We start from the raw sequence: 14,729 nt of genomic DNA, 5'->3' as shown, positions 1-14,729 counted from the left end.
ATTCACTCAAGGATAGCAGAGGACGTGGATGAGCTAATAAGCCAGATGTCTTGATTAGTTTAACAACTTGCAGTCCCAACAAAGAAAACTACATTCATAAATTCAAAAACAGAAAAAAATACACTAAGATAGTTGACTTGCATATTTGTTCACACACACACTTACACTTATTTGTGATTTTCCTTTACCATTGCCGAAGTTGTCTACACTTAGATTTAGGGAAACAAAAAACTTTCTTCTGTTTAAATTTTTATAATGGGAAATAATGGTGGCGGCAGTGATATTATTTGCTGTTTGACACTTGAAGGGAGAATGCAGCTTCTTGATAGTCTCGATTCGTATCAGATAGAATACTGAAATATTAACCCCATTCTTTTCGGAAAGATTACACTGAACAATAACAACAAAAATATCTATGTACCAGTCACTTAAGATGTTGAGATCAGGACTTCCCTGGTGGCACAGTGGTTAAGAATCCGCCTGCTAATGCAGGGGACACGGGTTCGAGCCCTGGTCAGGGAAGATCCCACATGCCACGGAGCAACTAAGCCTGTGCACCACAACTACTGAAGCCCACACGCCTAGAGTCCGTGCTCCGCAACAAGCCACCGCAATGAGAAGCCCGCGCACCGCAACGTAGAGGAGCCCCCACTCGCAGCAACTAGAGAAGGCCTGTGCGCAGCAACGAAGACTCAGCGCAGCCAAAAAAAAAAAGATGTTGAGATTTAAAAAAAATATGTAAATATAAAAATAAATAAAACTAGGGTTCATAAACAATGTTCAGATGAAATACAGAAGAAGATTTACCTCCTTTAGTTCATGTTCAATTTGAGGGAGTTTTGCCTGTATATCTCCAATTGCAGCTTTCCTTTCTTTGAGAGTCTCAGAAGCTGCCATTAGAGCTTCATTGGCCTTACTTAATTGAGACACTGCGGTATTATGACGACTGAGATAGATATCAAGTTCTGATTGGGCTACATCCATCTTTGAACGTGCTTCATTTACTGATTTGCTGAAATCCATAAGTTCTTTCTCTCGACTCTGTTAAAATATGATAGACCCCATTAAATCCGAAATATATGTGTTTTCAAACCTAAACTGAAATGGAAACCATTCATTTTGAATTTAACTTAATAGATTCTACAAGCACAATATACAGAAATAAATCTCACAAGTGGAATGGACTAACAGTTTTTGCCTAGTTGTGAATGTTCATGGTATACAATCTTTTCCCAACTGATTTCACAAGAGCTTAACAAGGTAGATACCATACGAATATCTAATATCTCAATTTAGAGATTAAAATGACAAAGAAGGAGTGGTTGAAAGAGAACAAAAATGTGGATCTGAAATCTAGATTCCATGGTCTTTCCACATTACCTTACCTAAAATGGTAAGGTGTAAGGACTACTCAGCAGAAAGTTTCCTCAAGTATATTTATGTTGGAAATCTTTTTAAGTTTTAGAGGTAAGGTGAGGTAATCCCCAACACAAGTCATAATTTGATGAGTGAGTAGAAATTTTGGACTACTGTAGTTGACTGTGTAGACAGGACCTACTTATTAGAATAATGGAATAAGAAAAGCCCTTACAAAAGCCTAACCCTTTTATTTCACATACAAAGCATTGGCCCAGTAATATAGTATGATATTAGAACATGCCCATATTTCAAAACAGAATCAATTTAGTCCGTAAAGAAACTCCAAAACACTTCATGGAGGTATAATTAACAAAGGTCTTATGTAACTGACTTAAGTAACGTTAAGTCAATTCAACTCAATTACTGTCATCTATTAAATATCTATTTAACATGCTCAGTGTTGTCTAAAAGGCTGTGGTGAATATAAACAAAGATAGCTAAACTCTGTGCTTATACTCTTGCTGGGGAGACAAGACATATCAATGAGACAATCTCACACTCTTGCTTTAGGGAAGTGCTAACATAATGTAGTAGCTAATATTTATTAATTCCTTACTTTCTAGGCACTTTATGTAAGTAAACACACGTTTTATTTTCACAAAGATTCACAAGATGGGTAATATTTTCTTCCGCATTTTGAGGAAGATAACTTGGAGACATAACCTGAGTTCAGAGATAATAAGGGATTGACCTAGGATTTGAGCCAAGAACTGACACATGAGCCATGGTTAAAACTATTACAGAAGAGCTACAGAAGCAAAGAAAGGAGATGTCATCTACGGTTAGTGTGGTCCCAAGCATTTATAGGTAGTAACCAATAAATTACCAAGAAAATAATTTAAGAGAAGATGAAAAAGAAAATTTGATGATGAAGTCAATGTGTAACGAAGAACTGCACATAAAACAAAGTATTTGATGAGTATTTTCTTCTACCACTGTAAGTTCTCGTTAACTTTTTTTTTAAAACGAGAAAGCAAACAACAAAAAAGGGAAAGAGTCTAGGCTAACCATCTTTAGGAATGGTAGATATTAAAAGTCCAAACTTTTTCTTCTAACAGTTCATTTTTTAATATTACTATAAAAACAATCTTCAAGATTAACAAAAAAAAAGCCACCAAAATATATGCCAACTGATAAAGAAATCTTACTTCTTTTTCTTTCTGAAGCCCTTGTGTTTCCTGTTTAAGGCTATCCATAACTTCCTTTAATTTTTTTTCTTCTTTTTCTTTTTCTTTCTCAAGGGCATTATTTCTAGTTGTTGTCTCAGTTATGATATTCTCACTCTTGGCAGGTATACTTTTAAATTCTTCAACCTAAGATTATAAAACAAATTAAAGTTACTAGAAGCATGTACCTTTAGGCTATCCAACACCATCAATATTTGGCTTATTTAAAAGCATTTCTCAGGATCTTCTAGATCTTTGCGGTTTTCACTGTAATTAAGTTTAAAGCAGCTAGTTTTAGCAAGTACTTCCTTAATCATCTGCTGCAATTTCTATGTTCTCTCAGTCTAATGGTAAAACTAATTCTACGAATTCCTGATTCCTTATGGAGAACAATTCTTCCTCGCTGAGCAGATCTTCCTTCTGCTCCAACTTTAGGCTGTAATTATCCTTCTTCACCTATGAATATGGTCTGAGTACACGGAATTCCCTGAAGTACCCTTCAAAGTACATTACAACTTACCACAAATTACCCATACACCCCTAGTTTCCCTCAAATCTTAAGATCTTTCCTAACTTTACCCTTCCAGAGTCACCACATAGGACTAATATTTTATTCCATTAATACCTTCCAGTAGTTATCACTTTTCCACAGTTGATTCCTAAAGGCTAATTATCTCTACTGCAGTTACATTTGGCTTAATCTGCCCAATTCAGGGGTTTCTATCAAATCCATGCTATTGTTTATTCTGATTATCTATTACCAGAGAAATTAAACATTTCCCAAAATGGTGTCCCTCAAACACTGATTCACATAGATGTGTTACTGTACTGAGCATAAAGCATTTTGTGAACAAATGCATTCAGAAAATGCTTACAAGTTGAAGCAGAGCCTGTCTTATAATTACCATGTAATTATATGGTACAAAACTTTTTTTTTTTTAAATAAATTTATTTTATTTTTGGCTGCGTTGGGTCTTCGTTGCTGCACGTGGGCTTTCTCTAGTTGTGGCGATCAGGGGGCTACTCTTCGTTGTGGTGCGCAGGCTTCTCATTGCAGTGGCTTCTCTTGTTGCAGAGCACGGGCTCTAGGCACGTGGGCTCAGTAGTTGTGGCTCACGGGCTCTAGAGCACAGGCTCAGTAGCTGTGGCACACGGGCTTAATTATTCCACGGCATGTGGGATCTTCCCGGACCAGGGCTCGAATCCGTGTCCCCTGCACTGGCAGGCGGATTCTCAACCACTGCGCCACCAGGGAAGCCCGGTACAAAACTTTTTTGAGGGGAGAGGCTTTATGTGTCTCATCTATTAATATCTGATTAAACTATGAATATAGTTTGAAACACCCCAAATTAATTGATTTATTAGTCTGGCTCCTAGCAAGTTAGGCATTCTGGTCTAAACCTCATCTTTCTTTTTTTGAAACCTCAGTCTAGCTAATCAACCACTTGCTGTAAATTATGAACTTCCCCTTCCCTCCCTTTTAAGGGAAAACTGCTGATACTCTTAACTTGATTTCTGCAGACAAAGGTACTATTTTTAAAAATCTATGATATGTAGCCAAAAACATCTCTTTAAATCATACACTCTAGTAAGAAGAAAATTATTGTCACCAAAATAGAATTGCTGATTTGGTAAATATTTTGCCAACAATGTATATCAGAAACATAAGCTCTAAAACTCAAAGTCAATGGATACAGGATTTCCCTTTGGGGAAAAATCAGGTTGAGATAAATCCTGAAACACTTAACATTCAGAATCCCAACTCATTCTCTTAGGTAGTATGGGCCAAGAACATTCATGAAAAATAATAAAAACTACATGTGATATTCAAACCTGAAATTTTAAGAATTTCTCCCCTATAACTTACCTTTTCTTTATCTTTTTGAAGTTGTTTTTCCAGTTTTCTGGCTTTACCTGTAGCATGCTTTAACTTTTCCCTAACTTGAACATCTTCTAAATCTAGTTTTGTAAATTTTTCTTTGTTCTCCTCAATAAATTTTGTAATTTTGTTCAGCTTCCTAGCAAAGTAAGAAAATTCAGTCACTATTTTGGATATTCTGATATTTTAAAGCCACCTTATATACCTTGCCTGGTTATAAATGTATCCAAGTTCTTATAAGGTAGGATCCTGTTTCAAGCTGACCCTCTCCTCCACCCATATTTGAAGGAGCTGTTAAAATGTGTGACTATAGGAGTTATTTTGTCCTTCTAAGCTGGATTGGAAATAATCACTATGATGTCTAGGTATAGAAAAATTTGACCATAAAAAATAAGCAAAACTCATTTTAAAGAATAAAAAAGAAAACTGCATAGGTAAGGGATATTGGTGTCATTGAAGACTGATATGAGAAAGGTAATGAGAAAACTTTAAGACAACTAACCTGTCAGGTTAAATGCTTGTTTGCTACGATGTTTTGTGTTATTATGTTCTGCCACTAGGGGGTAGCAGCCTGCATTATTTTAAGACCAGTGTTGGGCAGTCAAATCTGTGATAATCATCATCAACTAGATGTAAGTCAATTAAGTTTTTTGTTTGCAAAAGGAGACCATTTTATATGCTGGCAAATGTATTACACGCATGTGCTGGCAGTAAGTTTATATACAGACACACACACATACATGCAATAAAATGTAACTATATAATCTAAATACTTTTAGTACTTTCCAAAAGATTATTACTTCTCTATATCTTTTACATCTTTATTCTTAGCTTTCATTTTGTTTGACAGTATATTGCTCTTCTCATTAATTTCTTTGGTATCTTCATGAATTTTTTCCTTTTGAGTCTCCATTTCAGCAATTCGTTTCTGCAGATCATAACTAGAGAGAGGAAAAAAAAGATATCAGAGATCCTAAAATACCATTTCTAAAATTCTCTATTTTAGTAAAATCAGCTGTTTCTAAAGTATTCTTAACCACAGTCAATTAACAATTACCTAGGATTACTGACAGGGAAGGGGGAACCAACCTAGGGTCAAGGCTAGAATTAGGAATAAAAATAGGCTCCACATAAACAAAATTAGATCTGCTATTATATGAATTCAAAAGAATGTATATGTAAAACTATTAAGCATAGTAATACTTGTGAACCCACCTCCCAACTTAAAGTAGGATACTTAAAAGTCAACTTCGATACTGTGGTAAACAACCCTAATTTAATGAATTCATCACATAAAGCAACTTTTAGAATTTTTTTAACTTCAGTCTTTACATTTCTCTAACATGGGAAAAGAGAAGGGCTTAGACTTACTGCCAGAAACTAATACAAAAATTGATAAATTAAGGTACTTACATGTAATATTGACAAACATGATTCTTTTTTCTAAATATTTCATTTTCCAAGGTAAGAAATTCAATGGCTATGTTTTTCTCTCCTTCTAAGGCGTCCTTTTCCTTTTCCACCATCTTAACTCTGTTTAACTACAAAAGTTAAAAGTGTAGAGATTGTTCATATGAAGTGTATTTGAGCAATCTGAATTTAAAATATGCCAACATTAGATAAAAAAACATATAAACTACATTAATATAACAATGTTCCTCTGAAATGCCAATAAGAAAAATATAAAATTCAACCTAAAACACTAAACTCTGCCTGAATAATTATGACTATAACTTGAATATCTAGCTCAGTAAAATTAGTTAATACAGAAAACATTCTGGTTTACAATACAACTAAAGTCTACAGAAGATTCACCTTCTCTCCTCTGTGTTCATTTAATATTTCAAATCTCCGACACAAGACTTTAATAGGTTCATTTAGCCGTCCACAACCAATTATATCTTCTAAATATTCAAGCATACCCTCATCATGTTCAGTCTGGCCTTTTGGTTTCATCATAGCAATTTGTTCAACTTCACCCTTTAAAAAAAGTAATATTTCACACTCATTGCGTATGTTTAGCAACATCAACCTTAAGTGAGAACTAGAAACAATGAACAAATCCAACAGTAATGAACAACTAAATGATTTAAATCAGTGTTTAAAGACATTTAATAAAAGTAAAAATGTTCTCTCCACTGATACTCTTAAGGGTTTTAAGCAAAATTCAACAAAGTATTCATACAATCTACAATTAAATCACTGTGGCAACATTTTCAACTACTAACAGAATTATAGCTCCTATTCTAAAACGAAGAATTTTCAAAAAGACCCTTCACGGTTAAACTGTAGGAATCCTGTCCCAAGATGGTTAGTATCATTAAGGTTTCTCTATAAACCTGGTGTTATGAGTTCCTCAGCAAGCGCTGGGCTTCGTAAGAATGTCTCAAACTTAATGCTGTAACTTTCTAAAAACAAGACCATTAAATGAAAAAGGAAATATTACTATTTCTCATGGTAATAATATTAATAGAAGAAATCCAACTGACTGGAAACTAAAGATCCTGGTACATACAACACTGGAAAACTTTTGCTTGCAATCATTATTACAACAACTTTTGAACTATAATTAAAATTTTAGATTAACATTATATATTTGTATTTACGCAGTTTAATTACAAAGAGAAAAGAAGAAAAAAATTCACAATCAGTAACTTTCAAGGCTGATTGCCAGGCAGCCATTTAGTTTGATGGGGAAGAAAATTTTGTCTGAACAATGCTCAGGCAAACTGCTGCTACTTTACTTCACACCAGTAGCCTGCTTGTACTCTATATTATTGCAACAGAAGAAAAGGGACAAATAGAAAAAAAAAATACCCCTTTATTTCTGCAAGATAGCAAAGACTGAAAAAAATCTTTTAAAATTATATATTAAAAAAAGCATATAGTCTTTCTCAATTTAAATATCTACAATATGTATTTGTGAATGAACCTTAAAAATCTGGGGTAAAACTTGCTAATGACAAAGCATCATATTTACCAAAATCCTCAACATAATTATACAAGGTAAAAAAATTTAAAGATAAAAGAAAAGATAAAACAGCTTATTTTAAAATCTACTCATTAGGGACTTCCCTGGCGGTCCAGTGGTTAGGGTTCCACACTTCAACTGCAGGGGGCATGGGTTCGATCCCTGGTCGGGGAACTAAGATTCCGTGTAAAAAAAAAATCTACTCATTAAAGGGCATAATTTTAAACATTTTTTACAGATGATCACTTTTCTGTACTTTGACAACAGGACATGATTATAAAATACAAACTGAAATGCTATCCTAAGAGCCTGTTATTTTTTAGATTTCTCTGCAACCGTGGGTATGTATGAATTAGTTTTAACTAAATATTAGCGTTTAAAATATGTAGCTATTTATATAAAATGTTTTATTCTGCTTTCAATTATCAGTTTTTTCCAAATATTTTCATAACAATTTTAAGTTTCACACAGGATTTAAGCCTGGCAGAGTGTCCAAAGCTTTAGATTACAACAGGGACTCCAGCCACTGAAGAAGCCAAGAGACTTATTCAGTTGTTATCTAGACAGGGTTTATCAACAGCAACATTACTGACATTTTGGGCTGAATACTCTTTGTTGTGGGGAGCTAGGCTGGGTATCACAGCATGTTTAATAACATCTGGGACCTCTACCCACTAGATATCAGCAGCATCAGGCTTCCCCCAGCTGTAACAGCCCAAACTATCTCCAGACAATGCTAAATGTACTGGGGGTGAGGATGCAAAACTACCCCCAGCTGAGAATCACTGATCTGGAGGTAGTCAGTTTAACTTTTTTGTATTAGTGTTTAACAATCCAAATATCTGACACCTGATAGTCTAACATTCTACCGAATTCAATTTGAATATCTGAACACTTATTTTAAGAAAAATGGAAAACCATGCCAAGAGAACTTACATGTCCGCGTCAAATCACTATAAGGTATTATTTAAGTATACACTTTTCAGATAACCAGAAGTTATGATTTGGTGTAAGAATGATAAAAATATTCCTAAAGGCATCACACTTTTCCTGGCCAAATTACTTATTGAAGAGATGGATTACCACCATTAGGAGACTGCCTAGCTTTGAATAAAGCATAGTGGTTGCTTGTTTTTGGTTACTTGTTCCTCCCTTTCCAATTAAAATGAAGGATATACAGCTCTGATTTCTTTTCATTCTAACAAGGTTGCCCAGTAGAAAAAAACATTTTCAAGTGAAAGACAAGGACGTTTATGAATCAACATAGTTGCACCTCAAGTCCCATATAACATTCAGTTTTATTATATGGTATTCATTAAAAACAAAAAACAAACGAAAAAACCGGTTATTATCAGATTAGCACTATTGAATCAACAGGTTATTAGAACATTTAGCCTTCTACCTGTCATGTGACAATTAGGACTGTTGTGGTATTTCAATGACAACCTGGGACCTTTTTGTGGTTCTGTTCCTTGATGTCCTCTGCCTTACTACCTGTTACTATTTGTTTTCTTCGTTCTTTTTCCATTTTGTGTCATTTCATGTATAATCTGTGGGTAGACAGTCTGCTTAGAGGACCACTCATATTTCAGAAAATGTACCTATTCCATGTGAAATTATAGAATATAGTTTTAGGGAAATACCTTCAGAAATAATTTTTCAGAAATAATTTCAGAAATAATTTTAAAGCATCACCCTGGATTTAAAGTCACCTTACCACTCAAAGCTCCAAATCACAAGTAGTGGTAGCATGATGAGACCAAAAAAAAAAAGTTTCAGAAATAATTTTCAGAAATTTCAGAAATAATTTCAGAAATAATTTTAAAGCATCACCCTGGATTTAAAGTCACCTTACCACTCAAAGCTCCAAATCACAAGTAGTGGTAGCATGATGAGACCAAAAAAAAAAAGTTTCAAGTTGCTATATGCTACCATCTGAAGCTGGCAAAGTTTTGTAGGCGCCCCCACGGTTATTTCTATTTTCTATAGCTTAAGTATACTAAACAAGGTTTTAAACAATTTTTTTCACTGTTGTTTACTAGTAACTTCCTATGTTTTAATTTATATTCACACTATATCAGAGATACTAGGCAACTGTGGAAATACCATCTGTGGTTTTGTTTTTTTTAAAAAATAAATTTATTTATTTTTGGCTGCATTGGGTCTTCATTGCTGTGTGCTGGCTTCTACTCTTTGTTGCAGTGCACACGTTTCTCATTGTGGTGGCTTCTCTTCTTGTGGAGCATGGGCTCTAGGCGCGCAGGCTTCAGTAGTTGTGGCACGTAGGCTAGGTAGTTGTGGCTCGCGGGCTCTAGAGCGCAGGCTCAGTAGTTGTGGCACACGGGCCTAGTTGCTCTGTGTCATGTGGGATCTTCCCGGACCAGGGCTCGAACCCATGTCCTCTGCATTGGCAGGTGGATTCTTAACCACTGCACCACCAGGGAAGCCCCATCTGTGTTTTTTTAAAGTAACATAAAAATAGCAAACGTATTTCAAGAGGATATTTATAACATCCAAGGCCTAATCCATACCGTATTGAAGTGGATGGCAAACCAGGGTATTGTGATTCATTTATAGCATTCCTCAATAATCTAATTTACAATTTACAAGAATATAGCTTAAAAATCTAAGAGGAGGGCTTCCCTGGTGGCGCAGTGGTTGACTGTCCGCCTGTCGATGCAGGGGACACGGGTTCGTGCCCCGGTCCAGGAAGATCCCATATGCTGCGGAGCGGCTGGGCCCGTGAGCCATGGCTGCTGAGCCTGCGCGTCTGGAGCCTGTGCTCCGCAACGGGAGAGGCCACAACAGTGAGAGGCCTGAATACTGCAAAAAAAATAAAAATAAAAAAATAATAAAAAATCTAAGAGGAATGAATAGGTACGATGCTTTCTTATCTTTATTGAAACAGAATCCAAATTTTAGCAAGCAAGAACCACAGGAAACTGTAGTATATAGCTATAACAAAGCTTTTTTCCTAATAAGACCTGAAGGTTTAAGGTAAATATGGGTGTTTGCATCAAAACTAAATGGCCCAGATTTACTAGGCTTTGAAATTTTATTTTGCCTTGGCAATATTTTTATTTTCTCCATTTTCCACTGTAATGTAAGTTATTGTTCTTTCTCTTATTCTGATAAATTTTATTCTAATTGCTCTTTGTGAACTAACAGAGGGCAAGAAACCAAATGACTGAGGTTAGTATCTGTCTAAATTAAGTGCATAAACAGAAAGGACAATGCTTTAGGAGGTAAACTGCTGGCTATCTATTTTGGATGCTTAGGGGTAGTTTCCTATTTTCTTTCATACAGTTGAGGCGGTTGAACAAGACACTTTTGGATAACTAAAGTACTATTGATAAAGCTAAAATTCTTTTGATATAGCACAGACTTATTTCTACAGGCTAAAAGACCAGAATCCAAATAAGTTTATATGTCATGCCAGGCTTAGAAGTATACTGAAAAGAAAAAGGGAGAGATGACTAGGTAACAACTCAGATCTCAGTTAATCCAATCTCCAAATTACTAAACAATAAGAAAAAAATTTTGGTTGTTTTAAATTTTAGTTTAGATTTTATAATATGAAGACAAAAAGCATATGAAGTTGAAAATTGTGACAAAACTAGCTACCCATGAAATGCTACACAGAGCTAAAAAAACCCTACTTGTTTACACTTATAGTTACAACAATGGGACAACAGCTCCCAAACAAGGTATATATAAACAGGGAAATGTACAAACATAAAAAGCACAACGGCCAATTATAATCTAACACTTTTGGAAGGCATGTGTATTAAGTGCCTCCAAGGACAAGAAACGGAATTCTACCATTTTTGTATCATTTATAGCATCTCAGCATAGTGACTCACTAGGAATTCATTCAAATAGTCAACGATGAAATTTTAAATGACTTCAAATACTAGAATTGCCTACTTGAAGACCCTACTATACCATTATAAATACTTAAAAAAAAAAAAGTTTACCCTTATGGACTTCTAAACTTTAGTGCTTTTTAGTCTTAAAAGTAAGTTTTCACTTGAGCTGGATTTATATTTCTTAGGTTGTTAATCACTACCACTGGCCAAACAGCCTATACATTTTATTCAAAGTAATCACTTATGTCTTAGATGATGATATTCTGATGTCTCCAAGTTCCCAGCCTCCCAAACCACAGCTAGTTTTTAAGATGTTATTTAGTGGGAGATAAGGTAATGAAAACTGCATTCTTACTTACCTTCAAATGCTTTAAATCTCTAGTGCAGGAGTCTAAGATTTTGATAAGGAACTAAATAAAAATCCATAGAAACCACTGCCACTTTCCCTCAAACTTTTAAATAGGGCATCATTAGTTCTATCTAGTCCAATCCCTGTTTCTTCTTCCTAACAGGTGAGTTTCTAAGGCTCTTATCTGTAAATTTAATCAAATGGAATTCAATTTGTTAACGTGGAAAGTTCATCTCAGTATTAAAAATGATTTAAACAACATAACTATTATGATGACATAAAAAGGTTGAGATTATTATGAGGACAAATGGCTTAAGCATCCTGGGCATTTAAGAAGCACATATTTAATATAAAGTTTACAATTTAAAAACTACTCTTATTTACATCTTTGGGAAGTTACTTTATTTAGCTCCCTTTATTAACTGAATTATGTATACAGAGGCAATATCAAGGGAAAAAAAATCACCCTTTCAAGGGTTAAAACGCAGCCTATTTTGATGAGTCTATGCACAGGTGTAAAACTTTGATTATCCCTGCGTGACAGTAAATAAACAGCAAATAAGATAAACACAATGATAGGTTCCTGCAAAATGGTATCACTATCAAATTTAGTATTCTAAAGGGGCATCTTTAATCCATAATTAACAAAATCAAATCCCAGAATACAAAAAGTTCATAAAAGTTAAATCTGATTAAAACACACACACACACAGCTTTAATCCCACATTTATGTAAATTCAAATCTTATTTAGAAATATATCTGCTGATGATTTCCCAACATCCATTTTAAAATAAGTTTGGGTTATAGAAGTATTACAAATGAACTGAAAATATTAATATAAGTCATCCAATATTTCTTTACCTTCTACATACACTATGTATGTCTAAAAGTAACATTTTTTTAAAAAAAGCAGTTGAAGAATATAGACTAAAATGGAAACAGAGGCTAACACTATAAGTTTCTTACTGGGAACACTCAGTCATACTAATCAAACTTTTAGTATCAAACCAAAATTCCCAAGTTAGTTTAAAATCAGTAGTACAGGACACTAAATATTAGCAGCTATTTCTATATCACAATATAGTTTTCCTCTTATTATTATGCTCTTGGTGATTGTAGGTAGGACAAAGGAAAAGAAGATAGCCTCAAATCAAAAGGGAATTTTAATATGTCTGACAAAGCCATGTTTTACACTAAGAACTTTTTTGAAAGGTAAGACATAGAGAAGATAAGGAATTTTTCTTACCAAACAACACTGGTAGAAAATATCTTTACTCAGATAAAGAATACAGGGTTTCTAATAAAAATCAGCTTAACACCAGGTACTTAATTTTATACCCCTTTAAAAAGACTTTAAAAGTTGTGATACTTAAGAATGAAATATCAGTTACTTTCTGATCTTCCAGTAGAAGTGGTTCAAGTAGGCCATTTGAAACAAAACAAAGAGCTTGAATAAGCTTTTAATCGACCATTCTAAGCATCAAAAAAAAAAAAAAAAGTTAAATCAGTTAGGTGCCCAGGTAAATTTGTGAAACACCAAGTATATAGAGTTTTTTCTTTCGAGTATATAATATTAGTAGAGATGACAAAGAACAAAAGTAAAGGAAAAGAACTATTAAAAGATAACAAATCTCATTTAAAATGTTATTTTAAAAAGAAATAAAAACAGAAATGATAAATAGTTGCTATGTCCCTGTCACGCTAAAGCAGCACAATAATATTGGTGTTTAATATTTATTTTACTACGCCAATATTTACGTGCTGCTAGAGCGGAACAAGTATGTCAGTCCATCCAAACATAAAATGAGCATATGATGATGAAATTACAGTTCTGAATGAATTTCCTTAAATTTCTAGAGCAGCAAATAATGATTCGCATCTTGACTGTAGTATGTAAACCATGATGTGCTGCTACAGTACTTTAAGGCCTCAAAAATACAGGATTCATCCAATAGGGAAAAATTCCTTACACTTTATTTTTAAAAAAAGGTGGGGGGAAGAACGAGAGAACCTCTAATATCTTTAATAAATTTACCTGTAAGATTAAAAATCTATTATGGTCCAAGTCAATTCCATGGCTTCGAAGAAGATTTCCAACATCCTTAAATGTTTTCTTCTTCCCACTTATGTGATAAACAGAAGTATTATCTCTGTAGGCCGTTCTGGATACATAAAAGTTACTGTTAGGAACTACTTCATAATCATCCCCTTCCTGTTTTGAGGAAAAACAAAACCAGAAAACAATTGTTGGTATTAAGTCAGAGGTTTGCTCCAAATTTCACTCACTTCATACTGAAACCAATTCTATGGCTTAAGAACTTCAATTGAATATGCACATAAACTGACAATAGTTCTTAGAATTAATCTTAGCTAAGATTAGAAATAATTTTTCAAGTTCTTTGATTCCTTCCTCGTAGATCACAAAAACCAAAAAGTCAATGCAACCAAACAAACAAAAAAGAAAACACCCCACCTTCAAGCCTAAAATCATATTCGACTGAGAAAAGAATTGATGAAGGGGCACAAGAAACCCACTGTATCCAAAACAAACTCACCCAAATTATTAAACCATGTTGACAGATTACTAGTCCATTAAAAAAAAGCTGCAAGAGATGATTTGAGGAAAACGGAAGGAAGGTATAGTAGTTGGATGATACAGCTTAGTTTTTTTCCTTTTTTGGGTGAAGAATGTCATTAATTGAAGGTAAAAAAAATTGCAAAGAATTGACAACTACATTCCCCTATTTTTTTAATCAAATTTAAAAAATGAAGTGCAAATCTGGTTTAACATTAAAACTTGCTTTCCTTTAAAATCTATGTCATTTTGAAATCATGGTTTTTAAAATTTACACAAATCAAGTGTAATTAATAAGCGATGGAATCAAATCTGATTTACTGGCAATCTACTTTCCAACCGAAACTGTACAATAGAAAAGCACTAAGAAACAAAATTAAAATATATACCACCATGTAGATTTAAAGCTGTTTATTTAAAATTAAAAACAAAACAAAACCAAAACAAGACCTAGAGGCCAAATCACAACCTCATTTCATTATGTAATTAGTTTTCTACTG

The 14,729-nt window shown here is 34.0% G+C and overlaps 1 protein-coding gene across 2 annotated transcripts in view; it reads right to left on the bottom strand.

Annotated features, from left to right (window-relative positions):
* SMC4 (structural maintenance of chromosomes 4) overlaps nt 1-14,729 on the bottom strand; it is a 34,667-nt gene that overhangs the window by 16,246 nt on the left and 3,692 nt on the right. For both annotated transcript variants that reach the window (XM_060149916.1, XM_060149918.1), the window contains exons 5-11: nt 13,690-13,866; nt 6,280-6,444; nt 5,878-6,005; nt 5,265-5,405; nt 4,453-4,603; nt 2,568-2,732; nt 808-1,041 (exon numbers count right to left, since the gene is read on the bottom strand). In XM_060149916.1, coding sequence (XP_060005899.1) covers nt 808-1,041; nt 2,568-2,732; nt 4,453-4,603; nt 5,265-5,405; nt 5,878-6,005; nt 6,280-6,444; nt 13,690-13,866 — 1,161 coding nt within the window. The remainder of the gene's footprint in view (nt 1-807; nt 1,042-2,567; nt 2,733-4,452; nt 4,604-5,264; nt 5,406-5,877; nt 6,006-6,279; nt 6,445-13,689; nt 13,867-14,729) is intronic.

The sequence above is a fragment of the Lagenorhynchus albirostris genome, chromosome 5 (assembly GCF_949774975.1).
Source record: "Lagenorhynchus albirostris chromosome 5, mLagAlb1.1, whole genome shotgun sequence".
NCBI classification, from domain to species: Eukaryota; Metazoa; Chordata; class Mammalia; order Artiodactyla; family Delphinidae; genus Lagenorhynchus; species Lagenorhynchus albirostris.
This window is presented reverse-complemented; position numbering and strand designations above follow the sequence as displayed.